The following is a 24,622-nucleotide window of genomic DNA, read 5'->3' on the forward strand; positions in this document are numbered from 1 at the left end:
GCCGGGGTCGCACCACTGCGCAGCCGCGGGTGGGCGGTACCACGGCGGCTGCGACATGGGGGGGCGCGGATCAGACGCCGGAAGTAGAGGTGGTACGGGTCCCACAGAGGGGTACTCATCGCCGGCTGCTTCCACCGGAGCCGCGGTGAGAGCCAAGGCCCGAGGGTGTGGGCGTGGCGGCCGCCGGAACACAACACCCTCTGTTTTCTCTCTTCGCGGAGCTGCGCCGCGTCGCTCGCCTCCATCAGCTAACATGAGCGAGCGCCTCCGCCCCAGGTGAGACCGCAGGGCACCCTCTTCCTTTCCAGCCCCTCGCCGGTTGCTGTGTCTTGGCGGTTGGAGCCGAGGGGGCGCGTGACGCGGGGTCCGAGCAAGCGTGGGCCCGGCAGGTCTCCATCTGGGTGCTTTGCAGTCCGGGGGAGGAGGGGAGCGGGATGCGCGGGTGATCGGGTACCTGGTCCCTGGGGGCGCTGAAGCAGTGACTCCCCAGGGCCCAGGTTTCTCTCGACCCTATCTTTTCCCCCCATCTTTCCCTATTTGGAATGAAGTCTGATCGGTCCCGGAAGAGAGACGATGGCCCTAAAGCTTCCCTGTCCTAAATTTAGGAGGGTAGGGGGATGGGAGGAATGTCTGATCTTCGAGAGGAGCCCCTAGGGCGTCTGTGAGAGGACGGGGCGGGGAGCTGGTCTCCCCAAGGTCAGAAAGAAGGCTTGGGCTTAACCCCGCAGCAGGAAAGGGTTAGGTTAGACCGAAGAACTTGTGTCCTGGGCGGTTGTGAACACAGAAGGGCCGAGGACCCAAAGTGGCTTGTGGATTCTCTCTCGGCTGTAGCATTAAGAACAGGCAGGATTCTAAACTGTTGGGGTGCGGAGCCGTTTGACTCGGAAGGCGGGAGGTAGGATTATATCGTGATGCACTACTTTTTCTCCGAGCCTAGGCCCCGGTCTTAATTTAGGGGGTGTTATGATTCCTTGACACGGACGGAGGACAGTCCGGACCAAGCTGCGAGTTTTCTTTTTCTTTTTTTTCCCTTATTTCCCCCTGTAAACAGGTGGGGAGGGGAAAGTTGGGATTGTACCCCAGAATGAAGAGGATCGGCTTTATTCGAAATTAGAAAAATCCCTCATCCTGGAGTTTGAACTGAAAACTGTAGATCAGCAAGTTCAGTCTTTCATATTTGTGATGAGGAAAGAGATTTAGAGAGCGCAGTGGGTCTTTCTAGGTTCACCGCTCTTTTCCTTTATTCTGTAAAATCTCAGTGAGGCTTAAGTGAATAAGATAGGATTGCCTTGGTAGATTATGCTGGATCTTTTCTTGTCTTTCTGTGTTTCCATTGGCTTTGAATGTAATTGACCGTCTTTCCACAAGGACCCTACTCTGGAGCATGGTAAATTCATGGCATTGAGATTCTCGTAAGCACCCTGAAGTTATTTGGGCCAATAGCGAAAATCTGGGGTTCTCCAAACTTCTGCATATTGACTTGGGTCATGCAGTGAGTGGGGCATAAAGCCTCTATTTGTATATTAAAGAAGAGTGGACTAAATTTGAAATTAGGGGCCAGGTGTACCAACTTGCTACTGGAATTAGTCACAGGAGCCTTAGGTACAGTAAGCCTGATCTAACTGCCATTTTTTTCCTTCCCAAACCCAGTTCGTACTTCCAGTAGTCCCTTGGGGTGTCTCACATATCTGAAAAAGTCGAAATATTTCTTAGCAAAATATTTCTTTTATTCTGTGCTATATACACGGGTAATCTGAATGTGTTTATACTAGTAACAGATTCTTTTTATCTAGTTCACACAATCTCAACATGGTAACTTCTTTACTATAAAATAAGTCATTTGATTTGGCAGGGTTTTCTCTGCACCCGTGTGTCGTGGAGTATGATGGACCAGCTCCAGCTGTCTTAGCATCTCCAAGTCAGTTCTGGTCTCTGGATCTGTTTCCTCAACTTTAAGATGAAGGGTTGTTCTAAGACGGTGGTTTTTCAAACTGCAAGAGGGGTGGGTTTGTGGGAAGGGAGGCTTCTACTTTAAAACAGATCCTTTATCTCTTATGGAAATAGAGGGTTTTTTTTTTTTTTGGTAGGACGTAAGAGTTCTGTTACTTTTTTTAAAAAAAATTGAAAACCACTAGTTTCCGTACTCTAGGATTTCTTCTATGCTTGATCTCTAGGAGATGACAGGAAGATTGGAGAGAAATGAAATGAGGAAAAGTGATGTATTTCTGCCATCCTTAGAAGTAACAGGTGCTAAACAATAATCTGTAACTAGATGGCTAGGGAGAATGTAATCAGTTATAGGGTGGCTGCTCAAATTATAACCTGGTCTATGGCATTAATGTTAAAAGTTACAATCTGACTGATTGTGTGGAGGGGGTTAAGCATGAAGCTGTAGTTTTGACAATTATTAGTGATGTTGTTGAAAGAGAAATGTTTCAAGGGTGAAATCTGCAAAGAGCTTAGAAAAAGGAGAATGAAGAAGAGGTAGGGCTCCTCCTTAATCTAGTGCTGCGCAAAGAAGAGAACTCCCAGGGGGCCAAAGAGATGATTCTGGTACCTGGAGAAATCAACTGATTATGAGGCAGGGATATTTCATGAGACTTTCCCAGAGTTTAATTGAAATCTTCAAAACCAGCCTATCCTCTTGACATTCGTAGTCTTGTCGCTAGAAAGATGTATCTTATCTCCCATTATAAAAGAGGAAATTGGAACGTTTTGGTCAGGTTCTTGAGTTTGGTTAGAGTGACTCAGCAGCCCAGGCACAATCAGCTGTTGGCATACTGATAAAGGAGGAGTTTGGGGACCAACACGCTGTCATTTGAGGAGTTTCTCTTTGCGCGTCAGCTGGCCTTCCATCAGAAGGTGTGCTTTGTAAGTGGTCATATTAGAACGAACGTAGCAATTTCTTGGTTCAAGTAGCACATCCATTTAATGATGATTAAAACCTGATATTTATCTAGTTTTTAACCTCCAGTACTTCAGGATAAGATCTAATCCCCTGAGAGAAAGATAAGGAGATCTTATTTTATAAACAACTGAGTCTTAGAATGAGGTAAATGGTGTAGCCCTCTGCAGGTTGGTTAATGCTTTATCAAAACCACACACCCATTATTTATCACTCCAAGCCTAAACTATCCATACTCGTTCATTAACAATGTTAGATGTATTCAGAAGTACAGAGGATTGAGCTTGGGGTGATAACTTAAATGTTCTCCTATGTCCAGACCTCAACTCAGAGCCTTAGGGTTAAGGGCCTACCACAGTAAGCCACCCTACTCACATAGAAAGTATAACTGTATAGAAGATACTGTATGTTCAAATTCAGTACTTTCCAAAAAGCTCTTTAACCCTCTAGCTATAGAAACTTGAACCTTGAAGAGATTTCATTATAATAGATTGTGCTGCTTTGTATAAATTGGCCTCTAGCCAGCACTGCCCAGTAGAATTTTCTACAGTGGTAGGAACATCCTACATCTGTGCGGTCCCATACAGTCGCCACTAGCTATGGGTAGCCACTGAGCACTGAAAGTGTAGCCAGCGTGATCGAGGAACTGGGTTTCAAATTTTATTTAATCTTAATTAATTTAAATTAACAAATATATCTTGTGGCTACTGTATTGGACAGCACAGTTCCATGTAATTTGACTTAAAACTATACCTCCTTTAATTTATTTCTGATTTCTAACTGGGGTTTGGAAGTCCTGATAGCACTTGATTCTTGCATAGAAAACATATAAATTTTGTCTTTCTTGTACATCTCAGAACACTTGACTGAGAAATATGTGTGCTTTTTCTAGAAACCTGGACATTTTAAGTGGCTGGTGCTACAATCGCACAGTAACAACCTGGTGAAGTAACTTCTCGTAATACCAGGTGGTGTAGCCGGAATAATCAAGTTAATGTGTCCAAGAGCAGCCTTTCCAGTGATTGTCCAGAAAAGTAATTTAATATGTTAGAGGGCAGAGAGGTTTTGTGTTAATGTGATAATTGGGGAAAACTCAGGGATGAAAGAAAATGAAAGATCAGAGTCTACCAGAACCTCTAATGCTCTTCCTGTGTAGCACCATTTTTATAAGGATTTTAAGTGTAAATAGGCAAAGGCAGTCACTCCTGTCTTAGATGTTGTCCTAGGGACAGGAGTTAAATTAGGTAACTGGGAATCGTAGCTTCAGGAGATGTAGGAAAAGATCACATTAATTAGGTGGCGTTTGAGAGCTTAGTCCTTAATGTCTTCCTGATCTTATTTGTTCCCAGCAGGCATTTCAAATTGTCAAGCTTTTTTTTTAGAAATGAGTTTTACTAATTTAAGCTCGACCATACTGCTGCTCTTTTATATTTTTGTTCTTCGTGCCTGGCGACGGTGTACTTCTAAGTTTTTTTTACCTATTGGGATATCATATGATGATTTATCTTTTTTTAGGCAAGAGGGCAAATTTATATGTTGTCATGGTTTACAGTTGGAAGTGTCCAGAAGGTCAATTGTTGAATTTTTTTTTTTTTTCTCCTTGTGATTTAATTTCAGGAAAAGGAGAAGGAATGGCAGTGAAGAAGACCACCATCTCCCCCCACAGACCAAAAGGAGTAGCAGGAACCCTGTCTTTCACGATTCCTGGGACACAGAGGTAGGAAGTATGGTCCAGAGTACCTGCTGTTTTCATTGCTTGAGCTAAATAACCCAGTTACTTCCATGTAATTAAAATTTTTTTGAATAAAGAAAAGTGATCTTATTTGACTGCAGTGTTTTTAACCTCTTTTTTTTGAGTCATGGCCTTTTTTTTTTTTTTTGCAGTACAGAATACAGAAGCCAGCTTATTGTCTAATCGTTTCTAAACATTAATTGTCCTTAAGACAAGTATATTTTGCTGCTTCCATGTCTCTTAAAGATAAGCTTTCCATGTTTTTAAGAGAAACCGTACAAGCATTCGGAATATATAATGTATGTGTATGCGAAGTCCTATTTTTAATTGTGTTTATGTTTTCATTATGTTGTTCTGAAAAGAGCACCTGTGGGAAGCAGAGTGGAGTGGGGGGAGGGGGAAAGGGCAAAGTTCAAACTTTGGTTTGAACTTTGGTTTCCTGGGTGCTGCAGTATGCCTCCTGTGCACTTGAGCACCTGGTCTGCAGTGGGGCAAGGAAGCTGACACTGAACGGATGCTGCTATTAAATTATGCACCTAAAGATTTGACCCTCAACAGTTGTCACCCTAAGAGAGAAACTCCTCAGTGGCAAAGATTCCTAAGCCCTAGTCTCATCATTTAAAGCAGAATTCCATAGATCACAGTTCTTCCACACCCAAAGTAATTTGTACTTTAATTAGTTCTCAGTAATAGGATTTGACCTATATCCAGTCTTTACCAGAAATCCAAAGTAATTCCCTCAGGGAGAAAAAAAATCAGTAACTGTCATGTAGGTAATACTCAGGAGCAGCTGATGCACCAGTGCAGACTAGATCCTTTTACATGGAGACTTAAATTTCTATAGCTTTTATCCTCCCTTTTAAATCTTCCTATCACCTTTTTTTTTCTTTGGTTTTTTTTTTTTCTCCCTTGAGATTAACAGAAAAGTAATTGAGCTTTTGGTTAAACTAGGGAATCTCTTTTTTCTTTGGAAGAAAACCAAAGATTAGAGGCTGCCATGAACATCTAATGATAATACTAACAGAATTGAGTCTCCATTATTCTTTTGAGTTATAAGACTATTCATTAAAAAGAGTATGCGGTGATTACTTTCACGGTATCACCCTGAATATTACTTTTTTTTTTTTTGCGGTACGTGGGCCTCTCACTGTTGTGGCCTCTCCTGTTGCGGAGCACAGGCTCTGGACGCGCAGGCTTAGCGGCCATGGCTCACGGGCCCAGCCGCTCCGCGGCATGTGGGATCTTCCCGGACCGGGGCACGAACCCGTGTCCCCTGCATCGGCAGGTGGACTCTCAACCACTGCACCACCAGGGAAGCCCCTGAATATTTCTTTACTTGTGTCTGTATGTCAGTCCTGCTATATGATGTTTGCATTAGTTCAAAGGTACGGTAGATCTTTTTTGTATTGATCTTTTTTCCCTATATCTACAATTTTGATGTTTGAGAACAGGAGTATAAATTGTCATTTTTTAAAAAATCAAACATTTCTGATCTCTTATTTTGAGTAATACTCCTTAGTATTACAGTTCTGGTTTGTTTTAATTGCTGTTTGTAGAGAATGACCTTCACTCCCTAATACCTTTCTTCTTCTCACAGAAGAAAGCAGTGTATTGTTATTCAACCTGTGGGTTCACATGTCTGGTTCTTACTTGTCCAAAGAAATTCAGTGGTTAAACCACTCTGTAATCATTAGTCTGAAGGATGGACTGGATTGCCCTTGTAATAAGTAACAGTCAATACAGGTACTTTTTACCTGTCACGGTAATCTGAACTCACCATTAGATCCCTCACGGGTGGTCACGACCCTCCGACCCTCCGTTTTAGTACATTTACCAGCGTCTGGTGCTGTTGACTAATGAGTCTTTTTTTTTTTTAATGAATTTTTATTGGAGTATAGTTCATTTACAACGTTGTGTTAGTTTCTGCTATACATCAAAGTGATTCAGTTGTACATACACATATATCCACTTTTTAAAAATTCTGTTTCCATATAGGTCATTAGAGTATTGAGTATGGTTCCCTGTGCTGTACAGTAGATTCTTATTAGTTATCCCTTTTATATATAGTAATGTGTTTATGTCAACCCCAGTCTCCCAATTTATCCCTCCCCCTCCCCTCGAGTAATGAGTCTGAGTGAACCCAGGGAGAACTAGAGCAGCAAAAGGCAGGGGAAAACTTTAAAATGGAAAGTTAACTACTGAATAATTGAATCGTGACCACTGGAGTAGATCATTATGTTTATAGCATAAAAATATCCAGTTTAGGGACATTTGGCTGCTTGTTGACAATTGTGTATAAAGGGGGAAATAATAAAACATGTCATTACTAGTGGATTCTTAATTTTATTAATTTACATGACAAAGTGTATTGTTAATGAAAACAGTATCTTAATTCTAAGGTAGGGCCAACGGGGTAAGTTTCCTTAAGAGACTAAGTTAAGAGGAGCCATTTCCTGTGTCTTTATTTTATTATTATTTTTTAAAAACTTATTTATTTATTTATTTATTTATTTATTTATTTATTTATTTATTTATTTATTTATTTTTGGCTGTGTTGGGTCTTCGTTGCTGCGCGTGGGCTTTCTCTAGTTGTGGTGAGCGAGGGCCACTCTTCGTTGTGGTGCGCAGGCTTCTCATTGCAGAGGCTTGTCTTGTTGCGGAGCATGGGCTCTAGGCACGCAGGCCTCAGTAGTTGCAGCACGCAGGCTCGGTATTTGTGGCTCGCGGGCTGTAGAGCACAGGCTCAGTAGTTGTGGCGCACGGGCTTAGTTGCTCCACGGCATGTGGGATCTTCCCGGACCAGGGCTTAAACCCATGTCCCCTGCATTGGCAGGCGGATTCTTAACCACTGCGCCACCAGGGAAGCCCCTCCTATGTCTTTCTTGAGATACTTAAGTTTAGAATTTTTTTCTTGTAACGTAAAGAACTTTCATTTGGAAGTTTATTTTCATTGTAAGAGAGATTTAAAACTGTCATTTATAATTAATTTCCAGAACTCACCTTTTTCTCCTAAACGTGATAACATTGGCAAGTACTGGGAAATAAGACACGAGGTGTTTGAATTGTTTCGAACTGTGCCACAAGTAAGTCATGTTTATCTGTAAAATGGAGATAGTATGGGCCTCTTTTTTTCCTAGATTCTAGGAAGCTGAAGAACGTGAACTGAAGAATGTGAACCGACTTGCCAGATGAGTTATGTAAAGAGAAACTTTGAATCTACTTGTACATTTTCTTCCTGTCAGTTTGGTGGTTATTATGATCTCTACTTTTCAGATGGAAAAATTGGGGCACAGAACAATAAAGTCCCTTGCCCAAAGATACATAGCTGGTGAGCGGCAGACTGGGGAGCCCCAGAGTCTGAGTGTGAGCTACGGGCTCCTGCCCACGGTGTGTGCCGCCTCCCAGAAGACAGATCGGAAGCTCTGAGGGACTTCGCTACATATACCCAGGGCCACTAGGTTCTAGACTTCTCTTGAATCATAGGAACAGAGAAGAATAATTTTCCTCCCTCTATCTTTTAGCTGGAAAATATTTTTTTCAGTAAATGCTATGACATGGTATTAGCTGGAAAGCAGTTTTAGATTTCTAGCTACAAAAAGTAAGGAAATTGGGGTCTAGTGGTTTTTCTCATAACTCGAATCTGTGTTTGCATTGAAGATCTTGAATTTTAACTCCAGTGACTTAGGTTTCATGCCTTGTGAGCCTTAGGATACTGGTTTTTAAATTGAGATATAATTACAGGTATAGGAATAAAAAGGTTTTTTGAAAGGCATTCTAGATGATTCCTGGTAGTTAATGTCTAAGGCAGGTTCGTTTTTCTCTCTGGTGAGCAAGGAGTGAAGTGATTTGTCACTCTGCACCTTCCTGTTGGGCCCTTTACAAAGGTAGCTCCCTTCCCTGACCTCAGACAGTTATTGGATGGGTAAAAACTAGCTAGATTTAACTTATTTAAATCCATTTTCTTAGGCTGGCCGTTTTGGTTTGAATTGTAGCTTCACTTGTAGGAATAATGCTCTTTATTTTGAGCTTGAATATCTACAAATTACATTAGACACTTCCAGTAAATCTGGCTTCTGGTATGCAGGTATATGCCTTACAAGAAGTACTGCTACCTGAGTGAACAAAAGCAGTACCTTTTTCAAATACAAAGACCCCAACTTTTTAAAAATACCTTTAACTTACCAAGACCATTTTGATTTTTTAGATCACTACGAAGTAACAGCAAGTAGAGAGCGAGAAGATGTGGAAGTAAAACAGAGGTGGCTTAATTGGAACAGCCTCTGTCTTTTTTCTTGTCTCTACTAGAAGGGAAAATCTTTGATGGCATGACTCTAAAATCCCAAGGGTATTCTTAGTTGGCGTGTAGAGGCATGGCAGATAAAAGCATTGCAGAACCAGGGGAAGCCATGTATCATTAAAATTAGGATTCTATAAATCCATTTGTTTTAACTGATAAGAATTGGCAGTATGTTAGGTGATTTTTTTTTTTTTAAAGCACTGAATTTAGCTGACCCTGGGAATATTTTGCATAATTTTTAAAGAAGGTATTTTAACACTCTTTGTTTTTGTTCATTGTCATCATTAATCTGTCCTAGTAGTAGGACCAGCCTAACAGACAAAACTGTTTTGGCAGATTCTGGGGTAAGGTGTTAAGGTTGTGTGTTTAAAACCCTGTAGCAAATTAACTCTGAAATTAACTTCTCAAAAGGTCCATTCAAATGCAGGAACAGTCCTTTCAAAAGTTAACCCAATTTGTAGTGTCCGTCTTTAGAAACTTTGCTCACAGTTCAAGTCCTTGAAATATTTGTAATATGTTGCATCAACTCACAGCAAGAAAAGCCACCCCAAGCAGTTTCATATTGAACCTGAACGTTATCTGTTTAGTAATGAGAATACATACATGTTTTTAGGCAGAAACTTCAAACAGATGATGTGGTCCAATTTTATCTTGTAAGGATATGCCATTTACTCATTGACACAGAAAAGTGACCACCTGTATTTTCTTCCCTTGCACATTTAGACAGTGGTTTTAATTAGCCCACTGAATGCATTTGGAGTCTTATGGTCTCACTGGTATTAGCAGATCTGGAGCTCTCTTAAATCATCGGGCACTTTGGAAGCACAGAGTTTTACATTAGAAGCTCTGATAGACTTGGCTAGGATCATCCCTTGCACTTAATTCAGATTCTGCAGTGGCCTTAGGGTGAACTTCACTCTGACTCCAGGGATGGACTGTGTAATACAACGAGCAAGGTTTCTTTTTTCGTTTGAGGCTCACGTAAATTTAAAAGCACCACTGGATGGGGAGATGGATGTGAGGGGAAGCTGGGGCTTGAAAGAAAATAAAATACGCTGTTGATCTGCTTTTCTAACTAACAGGAAGCATCCAGCTCTAGGTAATAAGTGTACACGTATACTCTGGCTCTCCTTTTATGAAGCAGAGACTCAGTAACAATCCCACCTGGGGGACTTTCTAAAGGTTATTAGTAGAAAGTGTCTTTAGAGCTATTTTGTTACTACCATGGGTATAAATGGGCTCTCTCTTAAACTGACTTCACACCCTGGGAAAATAAAATTCAGGGCAGGCCTATCTGAGGGGTCAGGAGCTCTGTATGATTTGAGCCCTTGGGACTAAGAAAATGAACTTCAACTTGTCTGCCCTCTGCTCCATGATTTATGTATATTCTTTCTGCTAAAGACAGTGCGTGTTCTTCTGCCTTTATCTGCTCTACCTTCTTTCAAGACTCCTGAAAGCTCTTTCGAATACTTCTCCCTTCTCTTCATCTCTGCCCCCCAAGCAATCTGATACCGAGAGGCTCCACTAAGCAGGGGAAATACGATTTTTTCCATCTCGAGTTTTTTGGTTTTATAAGACAAAACGATTTACTTCTTCATACATCTTAAGGCTCTGATAGAGACTTAAAATTTGGTTTTATGCTTTTAGGGTTAAAAGGAAATAATGGTCTTTCCTTTATCCTACAAAGTTAGACCACTTTGATGGCTGACAGCGTTAAGACCCATTTCAGTAACTTTCAAACTTTTTGACCCGGTCCCACAGAAATGCCATATTTTGTGACCCAGTACATACCAAATATACTTGTGCATCACAAGAGAAGTTTCACAGAACAGTCACCCTTAGCATGTTGCACTGCTTGCTTTTATTCTGCTGGTTGCTGCTTGGCCATCCGTAGATGGTGAGATATTCCCTAAAGCCCCTCGATAATGCCAAGACCCGTCTGAGTGGGGTGAAAATAGGAACCAGTGCCCCTTTGAAAGAGATGTATTGTTCTTACCTTTAATGACAGTAGGGTGTAATGTTTTATGTGTATTAAAATAACGTGTGAAGTGCGTTCACCCAGATTCCCAGGTTCTGTATAGGTTCCCTCTTCTTAGTCTAAGAGCATCATTGGCCTGCTGTCTGCCACAGTCAGCTGAAGCAGTTTAGGGGTTCTTAAGCTGTCACGGGAGGCAAACAGCCTTCCTAAAATCTTACAGTGTCAGTGTTTTCCTTAAGTCTCAGTCTTGAAGCTACGAGTGACTGGAGACCTTACTCTCTTTTGTAGTAGCACTCTTTAGTTCTCTTACTCATGACTGTATTTTGCCCTCAAAAGAAGTATTTTTTGTAGAAGCTATAGAAAGTAGGAGGTCCAAATTCTAAATATTTTGGCATGTATATCCTTCCAGAGTATTTTTGGTGTACCTATATGTATACAGTAAAGAAAACACTTTAAAAACCAGTGGACCTACTATACGTTGTTTTGTAACCTATAAAAAAGATGTTAAAGATCTCTTTCTACCTTGGTGTATGTACATCTCTTATCCTCACTGTTACCAGCAGAATAGAATTTCATCGTTACGGATTATAATTCATGTATTACACTTTATATACATATACCATAGTTTAACCAGTTTCCCTATTTTTATTTTATTTTTTTATTATTTTTTAAAATACATTTATTTATTTAATTTTACTTTTGGCTGCGTTGGGTCTTCGTTGCTGTGCGCGGGCTTTCTCTAGTTGCTGCGAGCGGGGGCTACTCTTCGTTGCGGTGCGCGGGCTTCTCACTGCGGTGGTTTCTCTTGTTGCGGAGCATGGGCTCTAGGCACGCAGGCCTCAGTAGTTGCAGCACGCGGGCTCAGTAGTTGTGGCTTGTGGGCTCTAGAGCGCAGGCTCAGTGGTTGTGGCGCATGGGCTTAGTTGCTCCGCGGCATGTGAGATCTTCCCAGACCAGGGCTCGAACCCGTGTCCCCTGCATTGGCAGGCGGATTCTTAACCACTGCACCACTAGGGAAGTCGCAGTTTCCCTATTTTTAGACATTTAGGTTGTTTCCCATTTTTAGCTATTATAAACAGGGCCACACTAAACAGTTTTATACGTGTCTTTAAAAATCTGAGTTACAAGATACTTAAAATGGACTAGAAATTGCAGGTGTATTTGTCTCCCTTTCTCTCCTTTTCAACAGTTATTGTACAGCAATCTTTTTTAACCTGTTTATTTTAAAGAATTTTTATCTTTTCTCAGAATAGTGTCACCTTTGCTGTTACAGTGTGAAGTAAATATAATTTGAGATGGAAACTTGACTTACTAGAAACTGATTCTAGTTCTTGCCTTAATTTTCAGACAGTACCTGTAACGAGAAACAGGAAAGAAAACAGACTGAGAGGAGACAGAGTGCTCTGTGCTGTGGGCCTCCTACCCAGTGTGGTGACCTGCTCGTCACCGAGTAGTGGCCTTGCCGGCTGTGCCAGCGGCAGTTCTAGCTGATTCTGTGCTAGGTTAGGGGAGGCTTTTATGGAACACAGCTTTTGTTTTTGAATTGGCTTTCACTTAAGTCTTTAAGTAAATGTAATTGCTGCTGCTGTTAACCCTGCCATCTGACCTTATTCAGCCCATTATAATGCTTTCATCAATTTTGTTTTTAAGAAGATAGGTAGGTTGTCTCCTACTACCCGGGGGCAGTGGGCTAAGTGACCTGTTAAGTGTAAGTGCCTTACACTGACAAATGACCTATGGACCATGATAATTCTTGGTTTAAGTGTTAAGACTGGATGCCTTTCGTGAACATTGCTTTCTTTGCCATTTTAGATAAGTTTGTTTATGTACACATTGTTAGGTATAACTTTTGATCAAAAAATGGATAGAACTAGTATTTTAAGAATCATTTTTAAAGTATCTATGTAGAAACAACATTTTATTTATACATTTACTTTTATAATGAAAATAGATAATAACCACATTGCAAAAAGTTGCAGTAAAGGGTAGCAAAAATCACTAACTGTAACCCCTCCGTTTTGACCTAACTACTGTGACCTGCTTCTTGCCAGTCTTTCCCCTACATGTAGATTTCACATGTAGATTTCACACATGTAGATTTCACACGGTCGTAAGCAGGCATTTCAAAACCAGTGTTTTTGTATAAACGAATATAACTTTAGAAGTATCAAAGGGTAAAAATTTAAAAAAGTTATACACCAGATCATTAACCTCTAGAATTCTAAATGCCTCATGCATTGAGTCCTTCCAGCACAATATTGTGTTGAGTTGTAAATAGAGAAGTGTGCTGTTGTCAAGTTTTTGGGGTTGCCATTTATTAGAAATAGTCAAAGACTGTAATTCGGAAAAGGATCCATCCTTACATTGCCTTCCCTTTGAAGATCCTCGCATCGGAAGGAAGGAGATTTCTGAGAGTGACTCTTATCAGGGAACTCTGAGTAGCCTCTTCAAGATGACTAAGACACCAAGTAACATTAGGGATATTAAACAGAAAATTAGGCACATGTGTGCACGTGTGCACGTGTACACATAGCGAACTGCAAAAATGCTAATATAACTCTACAAGAAGTATATTCAAGTCTTTCAGGATAGTACAAACTACTAGGTATAAAATAAGCTACAAGGATATACTGATCAACACAGGGAGTATAGCCAATATTTTATAATAACTATAAATGAGGTATATAACCTTTAGAAATTGTGAATCAGTATATTGCACGCCTGTAACTTATATTGTATGGCAACTATACTTCAATTAAAAAAAAAGTCTTTCAGGCTATGTGTTCTGCCTTCAGAGAGTATGGTTTTGTGCCCATGAGATGATAACCACAAAGTTGTCAAAATTTTCACTTGTGCCCAGAAGCCACCTTACTTGTTACGAGGGCACCTGCTTCATACCCTGTACCAATGACTGATGCTTCCCTTTGGAGGCTGAGAACTCCCTTCTGTGATTATTGGAAATGATAGGAACGCGTGGTAAAAGCAAGCAGGGGAGATGCGTAAAGGAATGAAGATGTAGCGGAAGGGATTCGCGGTCGGAGGGCCCACGCTGGAGTCCGGACCCTGCCTCTTCCTGGGGGGGTGTGTTGGGTCATCACCGCACTTGACTTCGTGGGTAGGTGTGAGGACAGAATGAAGTATCTTAGTGAAAATGCTTTGTAAGCTCTAAAGCCCAGTGTGTGTTTTCATGCTGATCCTCCTCAAACTGAGTAGGCAAACAGTCCTAAAGAGGGTATTTGAAGTTAACCCCCGTTAAGCTCCTAAGCCCTGAACAGCCTAACTGTGATGCCGTGTCTTTTTCCCCTGTTCCAGTCTTCAAGCAGTGACAGTGGTGGGAGCAGCGGCAGCAGCAGCAGCATCAACAGCCCGGACCGGGCCAGCGCGCCGGAGAGCGGCTCAAGCCACCCCACTGCCCGGTCCAGCCCCCACGGCCCGCAGCCCGCGCCCGTGCCGTCCGCGCTGTGCCAAAGCCCGTACTTCCACATCAACCAGACCCTGAAGGAGGCCCACTTTCACAGCCTGCAGCACCGAGGACGGCCTCCCACATGACGTGCCGGCACTTTCTTGCCTTCTGTGAAGGGACCGCGCTGCGCAGATTTGATATTTCAACTTAACGATGTTTTAAAAAAAATTGCACAAAAAGATGCCTGTTGGCTTTTCAGTCTATATTTGAAATAACAGGTTAACAGGCCGTTGTTTACTTGTGGTTTTGTTGCACTATTGCGATTTCAAAGGGGCTTTGAAGCAGTTTTTTATAGGATTCTTTCGAGGGTGGGTATGAAATCCAGGGCAAGTCAACAGCAGGAGGAAATCTCATCTGCGTGTTGAATCCATAGTTTGTCCAAGTCAGACTGATTTCCAGATCTGTCACTTAGAAATTCTACTTTCTGTAAAAAGGCCTTTTCATTTTGCGGGATCTTCAATTTTTTAAATTCAATAAACTAGTAAAGAGTATCTACTTTCCATGAAAAAACCTAAGTTTTTTTCCAAAACATAGAAAGCTTGATTCAGTCTTGCACTGAAATTGCCATGCTACCTCTTAGTATGTAGGTGTCCTGTTGAAAGTACTCTGTCCTCTGTGACAGGAGAACCACCAGATTGCAGTCAGACTGTATGATAAAGTCAGCACCTGCCCTGATAACCGTCCTCTCTCTGTTATATATTTGTATTTCCAGAGAGAAGGTCTCTCAGACCCTTGGATCCCCAGATAAACTTGTTACCGTTATTCCTCCAGAGCCTACATCTCAGACTTAGAAAACACTGCTCAGTTCGGACAGTCAGGGAATACGTAAATGACTTTGTCTTATTCACAGACTTGTCCAGCAGCAGCCTGTGTGTGCTCTCTGATAATCCCGCCTTGTAGTGTCGAGAATTAAGGCGCTGGTGAAGGCTGACACAGTGTAAGCTCTCTGAACTGGTGTCTGAAGTCACAAGTGTTGTGAAACTATTGGACAAGGATTCACTTTATGCTTAAAGTAACCCCCAACGGGAACCAGGGGGCCCCATTCCACCACGGCAACTGGAAAGACTGGTGTGGCTTAGAAATGAATGAGCAGAGGCACTTCTAAAAGAAATAATGCAGGAGTATTTATTTAGAGAGACGGATTGTCCTGTGTCACTTGGTCATACTAGAGAGCCACCCTAGTTTGAACAGTGAGGGCGCAGACGAGTCTTCCTCCTCGGCGACAAGCTGTCTGAACAAGGAGCCGGCGTGCGTCAGGTCATCTGCTCGGGAGAGTGCCGGGGGGACAGCAGCCTGCCGCTGTACGTAGAGGAAAGTGCCTTAGCGTCCACTGGACCCCCGGCCTGCTCGCCCTCCACTCCGCTTGGGGTCCACACGGCACACACAGCACATCTGAGAAGCACGGACAGCTCTAGAAGGGGACTCTGCTCTTAGACCAGATTGGGGAAGGACACGGGAGACCGAGATTCTAGCACGTGACGGAAGTAAAATCTGAAGCTGAGGACTGTAGGAAGAGGGCAAACGTGTACCTTCTCTCCACGGTTTGTTCCTCTCATGCGGGTAGAGCTGAAAGATCAGTTACTTGAAGCAGAAACCGAGTGTTGTGAGGGAAAGGTACAGCACAGGCCTGGGTTTACAGAGTGGGAGGCTTGTGCAAAAACTTTTTTTTTCCCACTACCATCTCCCAAGTTTTAAAACCAGATGTTTGACGGAGGATTTTGGATCTTACTGGGTTTGATGGCAGGGAATATGGAAAGGATACCTGGCGAATATTTTGTCTAATCAGAAAGCAAACAAGGATTAAATGCTGGAAGGAGGCAAGCTGTTGGAGCTCTCAGACACATGCGTACACAACACACTTCAGAAATACCCAGGAGGACTCCCGCAGGCTTAACGGATGGCAGCCTACTGAAACAAAACGTGTGTTAACAAGAACATGTAAACTTGAGAAAGCGCATTTCCTTGTACTTCCCACCCGACTAAAAGAAATGAGAGGTGAAACCATCACTGGAACAAAGCAATTGTTTTTCCAAATAAGTACAGTCGTAGTGCAGGGTTAGCAGTTAACTCTCTTACCCTATTCAACACAAGCAGCGTTCTCCATCCCGTCCTGCACATTTGCTACAGCCTTGGCAGCCTGAGATACATTTCTATTATGAGGCTAGTTGATAGTGTCAGTGGGCATCTCCTAAAACCTCTTATTAGCTCAAGCGAGTAACACCGTGTACTTCTATATTGCGCCGCCATTAAAAGCAGCACTAGTGCATCCTGTCATCTGGTTCTTTATTGGTTACTGAAAGGGGAGCTGACGGGTGGTTTGATGGGAGACGGGGCAGGATCGATGGGGGTGAACCTCTCGTCTGCGCACTAACCTGGGCTCTGGTTTCGATGCTTCTGCCGGCTGATTTGGCCTTTCGAGGGCTTGTCATGCTCAGTGGAAGAAGTCCAAACCTCCAAGACAAGAGGAGGGCATTTCAGTAGAAGGACCAGGAAGCTTTGGGGCCCCAGCAGGAACCACTCAGAATCATTACCTGATCTGACTTGATGCTAGTGGCAGTACGTTATGGGCTTCCTGGGAGCTGAACGTACTGCTTCTGGGGGTGAAGTGATTCTCTGTAGCCGTCACCAATCCAAAGAGAACCTACCAGACGAGAGACGGGGCACAGTAACAGGCTGGGTGTTGGTACTGTCCGCTTAAAAGGAAATTCTGTCAGGAATCAGTCACTACTTTGTTTCTAGCCATCCTTTTGGGGAAATGCTCTTTTGAGCGTGTTCGTGCTCCATGATTACTTTCATCGCTGCCCACAGGTCAGAACCTCCCCGTCCAATGGCTCTTTGTATTCCTCTCTCTGAGGCCTGGATAAAACCTGAATAGTCCTTATTCACAACTAAAGGGGTCATCCCGGGGTTGCCTCAGCCCTGAGGTTTGATCTAATCCTCTTTTCGGCCCCTGTAACAACTCAGCTCTGTGTCTTAGCCCCTCTCCCCACTGTGTCCTGGAGCATTGTGTGTTGGGCAGGTCTGTGCTGTAATCTGAGCCCGTGGCGCTGCGTTCACGTTCAAGGTGAGCGTGTTCTCCCCGGCTTACAGAAGTCCGCTGCACCAGGCGGTTGAGGTTGCCGTGGAGGTGCGGTGTGAAAACGTCCAGGTCAAACGGGTCAATGAGCGCTTCAAGGTAGTCAGCCACTTTCTCAACTCTGCAAAAAGGATCAAGTGGGTCATTCTCCACGTTTTGTAGGACAGAAACCAATCTTTGGGTGTCGTAATGCTAGACAAGCCCTGGAACTGGGTCTGTTCTCCTTAACTGCTGGCTTAGCCCCACTTGTCACTGATCGTTGAGCTTAAATGATCCTCAGGAGGTTTCACCAGATGGGATGTCTAAGTCCAGTCCACAACTTCCCCAGGTTGTTTCTGGGGAGGGTACCGGAGGTTCAAATTACACCCAACAGTTGGTAGGCTGACTCAGAAGAGAGGCATGAGATTCCACATACTACACTTGACTGTGGAATCTATCCAGCAGGTGGTCGTTCTTTCTCTTGCTGGTAACATGAGCCCTTACTGTTGAAAACAAACACAACTAATGGGCAACGTGAGGCTAACGCCAGTGGCTTCCCAGAAAAGGGCTGTGCAGGTTTGGGAGAGATGCACGGGAGGGCGAGCATACCTACCTGGGGTCCTGTTTGCTGCGGCCACTCTTCAACTCTTCACCCTTGGTCGTCAGAACGATGTTGAGATAACGCAGATCGTAAAGCAGCTGCAGTGCCCGATTCTGGGTCATTGGAAATGCACCTTCTTTCTGCAAATGAATTTCCCGTCCCCACCCATTAAGGGAGATGACTTGTTATCTGAGAATAAACAGCTTCAGGGTTTGGCTGCGTTTCAGCTGGTTATTTCAGAAGCTTTTTATACTCAGAAGGCCAGTTTAATCTCATAACAATAACAAAAATAAGTTATGTTAGATACCTGGTCTTAAAACGAAAAACCTAATGGCCGGGAAGAGACCCGGCCCTTAAAAAAAGGTCTCAGGTGCTGTAGACAGTCATTTTAAAAGAAAAAAGCTCCTGGCACGAAGGAGAGGCCTTTTGAGGAAGCTCAGGGGAGAAGACTTAATATGAACTCCTTCGCAAGTCAGGAGTTGGTCCTGCCTTAAAAACGTTAGTAATGCAATGGGAGTGCGCGCCAAAGGCAGAGGGCCGCAGAGCAGTAAGGGAGGAGGGCTGGGCGACAGGAGCCCCCACCGCGGGTGTGCTGGGCTTTGCTACTGTTCCTGAGCCTTCACACTACCCCCCACCCCCCCAAGCAGCGCACGTGACCCCGCTGCATCCTGAGGAAACAGGTTAATGATCTGCCCAAAGCCTGCAGTGACCACGTGGCAGTGCTGGGCTTGGAAAGCAGGTCTTTTTAAAAAACTTTGAGGCTTTCGTCCTCGCCACTGGTACGGAACTGCCTTTTCAGTGATGACCAGCTTGACCCTTGGGAATGGGTGTGATTGAAGTCGAGGAGCTGGAAGCCACTACCGATTAGATAGCCCGGGGCAAGTGGTCCTTATCACCTGGAATCCTGGGTGTGAAGCGCCCAAACGCAAGAAAAAGCTACAGTTTTTGTTTTTAATGGGAAAAAATTCACACACCTACCTTCACCTGTTTTTCTTCTGAGAGTTTCTCATAGGCAGCTACTACTTGAACCAGACAGCTTTTCAGCATCTCCTGCAGTGTCACCTTGGGCAAGGCATGGCCTCCAACCCGATTAATTTCCTGGCATAAGCTCAACAGGAAGGACTGTACATACCAGGACGGCTAAAAGAACAAAGGAATGTCCAGTTGCCAACTTGCCCCAATGCAGCGAGACGGGCTAAGAGTGGATTCATTTACCCTACCTAGGCTTATACGCCAGGACCTTGACCCCTGCAGTCGGCCCCTCTCTGAGCAGAGACCCGTGAACAGATACAAGTGACGGCTGCTGTCATTCCCTTGGTGGCCTGGCACCGTGTTTTCCATTGGCGTTTCCACTTTAGGGTGAGTGGTTCTCTAATCAGCACAGAGTCTGTGCTGCAAAAGGCAAGACTCATGAACTGACTCCTCGAACAGTCTCCTATTTACCCGGCCCTACGCCCTCTTTGCTCCCAGAGTAGAAAGCTACACGTCTTACTTGCAGCCCTTCCTCAGAAGCTGTATGCTGAATGATTATTTCTCAAGTCTCGGTCCTTTCCACAGAGCAGGTTTTCCCCTTCCCAGTGGCGGGCCCCTCGTGGCGGCTCTTACGTACCTGGACGGGCAGTCGGATCTTGGACGTGACGCTGCTGCCAGACTCCGCTTCCTCCTGGATTTCTAGTTCATCCCAACTGGTGGCCGTGGCCAGGACTGAGCCAGCATCATCTAAAAGTAATGACTGGGTGAATCCATGAGCCAAAACCTGGTAACAGAAAGCAAATATCCACATGGGCCACTCAGATCCTTTGTGGGGTTTGTTTCAAACTACTCGAGCCATCTTGAGACCAGCTTCTGCTGCTTGCACTGCGTGCGGGATGGTGAGTGGCACACCTCACTTTTCTTCTAACTGCTGATGCCAGCGACGGGGATTTCGTTGCCAACTACCCTACAGACGTCAGGGGCCACCTCTTAAGACACCAGTGGAGATGATGACATTTAGGTTGAAGAGCAGAAAACAGATACCCTTGTCCAGGGAGAAAGTCTTTCATTCTCATCAGATGGAAGGAAAAAAATCCAGGGTTTCTGTCTATAAAATGTAGGCTAAAACGAATAGAAAAGTTTTTACATTTGAGCTATCTGGCAGAGATAAATGAAAATAACTGTGTGAAATAAGAATTGTTATTCCCTTACTATTGAAAGGCCTTATTGAGCTTGGCCAGCCTGGACTATGACAAAAAGGGGACAGAAATGGGGACTGCCTGGCGGGCACAGAAGGAATACGTTTACGTGTCACTCACTTTCACAACCGCCGAGCTCCAGACCCTGTAGCCCATCACGCTCTGCTGTAGGAGGAGCTCCTTCACTTCCTGCCACTTGGCCTGCATGGGAACTATTTCCTGAGTTTTCCCCTTCCCCTGTTTTTTCAGAGCTCTCGAATCCCTTGCTGGTTTCTCGGTGCTCCCTGACTTTCCCAAGATGCACTGCTTCAGGTGGGGACACAGTTCTCCCAGTGACTGGCAGAGTCTGGCCATGAAAAGGACCGAGTGTAGCTTGACCCCGTCGAGAGCGTCCTGCTGCCCTTGTATAGCCTGCTGGATGCGCTGCAGCTCCGCCTGGACGCAGTCCGTGATGTGCCTGACGCAGGCCGTGGAGTGCATCTGCAGCATCTCCTGCACGGTCCCCGCGTCTGCGTATCTGTCAAAGGCACAGTTCCTGGCTTGCGCGGGAGAGACGTCCTTGGGGGGTGACGGGTCGCCAGAGGGAAGGTAAGCCAGGAGGTCCTCCAGTTTCACTTTCAGTTTCGAATCTAGGGCAGAACAGAAGCTCTGTACACAAGGGCTAACGGCTTGTGCTTTCATGGAGAGCCCACTGCCCGGAAATTGAGCCCGGTTTGACACGCTGACCCAGGCAGCGTCGGGAGGCAGGTCGCTGGGACTCTCGGACCAGAGGAAGAGAGCCATGTTATGCTCGAAGTGGATGTGCTTATTTGAAGTGGAGCTGCTGGCGCTACTTTCAAGTTCCCGCAAGGCTGAAATGAGGAGCTCTTTGGAACTACTGGAGATGGAGTCAAAGCCTTCTTTTGTCAGAGTCTGAAAGCAAAGGAGAGAAGAGTTCTTCAAATCCCAGTTCTTTCCAGGAAATCTCAAAACCAGAGCACTAACTGGCAATCTATCCCAACATCCAGTGTTCTCCGCCACGCTCAGGAAGATGGCATGGTGGTGGCAGAGAACAATGTCATCACTGATGGACGTGGACATGTTCCCAACCACCCGACAGACGCCTGGCCTCTTTTTCAGCACCAGAATCCGTTCATCTTTATGGCTCATTATCCAGAAGAGTCAGTCCTGGAGTAGGTCGGCAGGGAAAGAATATACTTAGGAAGTGGTGGGAATCTCCCCAGATAATCAAAAGATCACACCGGGACTGGCCACCGAACAGCTGGACCACGCGATTTCCCACCTCACCTGCAGTCGGTCCAGGAACAGCTGCTGCATCAAGTCCTCCCAGAACAGGAGAGGCCTGTCCAGAAGCCGCCGACATATCACATCCCAGCTGTGATGGATCGACTCATTGGCAAGTAACTCCCACGTGGCGTCCCGGATCGCCGCGAGACCCTTCATGCTCGTCACGTACATAAGCAGGTTGCTGATCCCATTTTTAATGTCTTCATTACACCTGCAACAAAATCATTTTTCTTGGGCTTCATTAGTTTCGTGGTTTTCACACCTTTATTAAGAACAATAGCTGGACTCCACTTGAAAACCTCTTACCTGGGTCCTACTATGTAAATATCTATTATGTACCAGAGTGTTTATAAATATATAAACACTTCAAGGAGTCCGGGATTAACATGTTCACGCTACCATACATGACACAGGCAAACAGGAACCTACTGCCCTGCGTAGGGAACTATACTCAACGCCATGTAACAACCTATAATGGAAAACAATTTGGAAAAGAATATATATGTGTATGTATAACTGAATCACTTTACTGTATGCTTGAAACTAACACAATATTGTAAATTAACTACACCTCAATTAAAAAAAACAAACACACACAACACTGCACTAAATAAAAGCACAGGAGTGGCAGAACTCTAACATAAAGAGGGTCTAAAATCCTCTACGTCACGTGTTGAAAGACAAATTCCCTCTTGGCTCTCCCAGCGGGGGCTAAGCGCCGTGAGCACAGTGAGAGACGGCTGAGGTGGGGCTGGCCTGGCCCAGAGCACCAGCCATACGGCCAGGGCTCTCCCTCCTTCCTGTGGTCACAGGCGAGGCTGGGTGGGTCCTGTCCCCCGCCAGGAAAGCTCTGGCTACTTACATGTGGATCCACTTCTGCAGTGTGTCTTTCAGGTACTCCTGGCTGATGGGACGCGCAAGCGTGCGGAGAGCTGGCTGGAACTCGACGACGGATGCGGGCAGGTGTTTGAACCAGCTGCACAGCTTCATGCCCTCCTGCAGGACACCAATGCTCTTTCCTAGGGAGAGGGCCAAGGGACAGGTCATCGGGACCATCCTTTGAACAGCAAATTAATAAAGGACCTGGAAGGAATTTCCAAAAATCATCCAATCTTCCTCTGGGCAGCCGGACTAGACCCCTGAAATAGGGGGAAAAAGGAAGCACAGAGTATGTCCAGGCCTCCCCTCATCAGGCAGGGAGTGTGGCAGCTTCCCTCCAACTCTGCCATCCTATTGGTTGACAAGGCAAAGGACAGAGAGGAAAGGAATGGGGGAAAAAAGAGAAAGGAGGAAAATGAGGGCTATGTAATGCTTGGCATTTTAAAAGTAGAACTTCCGTTGAAAGTTCTTCCGTTGGGAGAACTTCCGTTGAAAGATAAAGTAAGCCAGAAATGAGACTGTTTAATACACATCTCTGTCTGAAAATGACCTCTGGGCTGTCACCACATTCTGCTCGTTTCCCTTCTACCTTCGGCCGTGCCGCCTCCGTCTGACCTCTGAGTTCTGGAGTTTCCTGAGGCTCAGTCCTCTGTCATCCCCTCCCCTTACTGACGTCATCCGCCCCAAGGCCTCAAACAACAGCCACTGCAGATGCAGCGTGTGTGTCGCCCCAGCCAGACCACTCACTGCTCTCTTCTGGACCCACGGTTGCCTCTCCACTCCACGTTCCCACTCCAAGGTCTCAGCTGTCTCCAAGGCAACATTTTCAAAAGTAAACTCAGCAGCAGCCCTTTCAAACCAACTCCTTGTCGAACCCTCCTACACTGTCAGTGGGAACGTAAATCGGTGCAGCCACCATGGAGAGCAGTGTGCAGGTTCCTTAAAAAACTAAAAATAGACTTGTCATATGATCCAGCAATCCCACTCCTGGGCATATATCCAGAAAAGACGAAGACTCTAATTTGAAAAGACGCACGCACCCCAATGTTCACTGCAGCACTATTTACCACAGCCAAGACATGAAAGCAACCTAAATGTCCGTGGACAGATGAATGGATAAAGAAGATGTGGTGCATATATGCGAAGGAATATTACTCAGCCATAAAAAAGAACAAAATAATGCCATTTGCAGCAACATGGATGGACCTAGAAATTGTCATACTGAGTGAAGTAAGTCAGACACAGAAAGACAAATGTCATATATCACTTATATGTGGAATCTAAAAAGAAGGGTACAAATGAATTTATTTACAAAACAGAAGTAGAGTCACAGATGTAGAAAACAAACTTATGGTTACCAGGGGATAAGTGGGAGGAGGGATAAATGAGGAGTTTGGGATTAGCAGATACAAACTACTATATGTAAAACAGATAAACAACAAGGTCCTACTGTACAGCACAGGGAACTATATTCAGTATCTTGTAATAAACTATAATGGAAAAGAACCCTAAAAAGAATATATAACTGAATCACTTTGTTACACACCAGGAACTAACACTGTAAATCAACTATACTTCAATAACGAAACAAAACAAAAAACTCCTTTCTAGTAAACTTGGACCCCTTCCTTCCACACCCTCTGCAGCCAATCCCTCACCAAATTGTCTGCTAAACACATGTCCGAGTTGCCCAATCAGCTCCATCTCTGCTGCCCCCATCGTCTGTCACCTGGTCACGGTGAGCTCTCAGCATCCACTCCAGCCCCAGGGGGAACCACTGGCACATAAAAGCCAAACGCATTTAATTCCAATTGGGACAAATCCTGCCAAATAAAAGTACAGGGTGCACGGGAACATATAACAGGAGGACAACCAAGCCTGGAAGGTCCTAGAAGGCTATCCACTGCTCTGTTCACACAGCGCTGTATTCTCTGGTCCCAAATGATAAACTGGCCACATGTCTTCTCATGCTACTCCTCCCCTCACCCACCTCCCCTCAGCTTCCCCTGCTTTTTTTCAGTTCCTCATATACTAATATCCTCCTTGCCTCAGGACCTTTGCACCTCCTCTTTCTTTTGCCTGGAACCCTCTTCTTTGCCTGACTAACTCTTACTCAACCTTCAGGTTTCACTTTAAATATCCTGTCCCCAAGGAAGTCTCCGGCCTTGGTCCCTCCATTCAATGCTACCAAGTCAAGTTGTACTCTGCCTTTATAGCAATGACCAATATTGATATGAAGCAGATATCTGCATAT

At 44.5% G+C, this 24,622-nt stretch overlaps 2 protein-coding genes across 7 annotated transcripts in view; one reads left to right on the forward strand and one right to left on the reverse strand.

The window, feature by feature from the left end:
• Positions 1-16,641, forward strand: VCF1 (VCP nuclear cofactor family member 1). Of its 3 annotated transcripts, XM_067715806.1 has the most exons (4): positions 5-276; positions 4,523-4,622; positions 7,631-7,720; positions 14,225-16,641. In XM_067715806.1, the coding sequence occupies exons 1-4, from the start codon at positions 56-58 to the stop codon at positions 14,459-14,461; spliced, it is 648 nt and encodes a 215-aa protein (XP_067571907.1). In that variant the 5' UTR covers positions 5-55; the 3' UTR covers positions 14,462-16,641. The 3 variants fall into 3 exon arrangements, with proteins under 3 accessions (XP_067571909.1, XP_067571907.1, XP_067571908.1); XM_067715808.1 differs by lacking the exon at positions 7,631-7,720 and having other exon boundaries at positions 1-276; positions 4,605-4,622; XM_067715807.1 differs by lacking the exon at positions 7,631-7,720 and having other exon boundaries at positions 11-276.
• Positions 15,475-24,622, reverse strand: part of COG1 (component of oligomeric golgi complex 1) — a 13,122-nt gene continuing 3,974 nt past the window's right edge. Inside the window, exons 5-15 of one of the 4 annotated variants that reach the window (XM_067715787.1) lie at positions 22,352-22,508; positions 21,490-21,700; positions 20,323-21,114; positions 19,641-19,787; positions 19,010-19,171; positions 18,044-18,171; positions 17,464-17,572; positions 16,907-17,016; positions 16,748-16,826; positions 16,246-16,280; positions 15,475-15,674 (exon numbers count right to left, since the gene is read on the reverse strand). In XM_067715787.1, the coding sequence (XP_067571888.1) occupies positions 16,266-16,280; positions 16,748-16,826; positions 16,907-17,016; positions 17,464-17,572; positions 18,044-18,171; positions 19,010-19,171; positions 19,641-19,787; positions 20,323-21,114; positions 21,490-21,700; positions 22,352-22,508 (1,910 nt within the window). In that variant the 3' untranslated portion in view covers positions 15,475-15,674; positions 16,246-16,265. Of the gene's footprint in view, positions 16,284-16,747; positions 16,827-16,906; positions 17,017-17,463; positions 17,573-18,043; positions 18,172-19,009; positions 19,172-19,640; positions 19,788-20,322; positions 21,115-21,489; positions 21,701-22,351; positions 22,509-24,622 lie in introns of all 4 variants that reach the window. The other 3 variants (XM_067715789.1, XM_067715786.1, XM_067715788.1) reach the window with 3 other exon arrangements.

This window comes from Pseudorca crassidens, chromosome 19, assembly GCF_039906515.1.
Source record: "Pseudorca crassidens isolate mPseCra1 chromosome 19, mPseCra1.hap1, whole genome shotgun sequence".
Lineage (NCBI taxonomy): Eukaryota > Metazoa > Chordata > Mammalia > Artiodactyla > Delphinidae > Pseudorca > Pseudorca crassidens.

Excerpts from the sequence above, each read along its gene's own strand:
- VCF1 (XM_067715806.1), top strand. The coding sequence starts at position 56 with ATGGGGGGGCGCGGATCAGACGCCGGAAGTAGAGGTGGTACGGGTCCC. Across the intron at positions 277-4,522 it reads AGCGAGCGCCTCCGCCCCAG|GAAAAGGAGAAGGAATGGCA; the intron begins GTGAGACCGCAG and ends ATTTAATTTCAG. Across the intron at positions 7,721-14,224 it reads TGTTTCGAACTGTGCCACAA|TCTTCAAGCAGTGACAGTGG; the intron begins GTAAGTCATGTT and ends CCCCTGTTCCAG.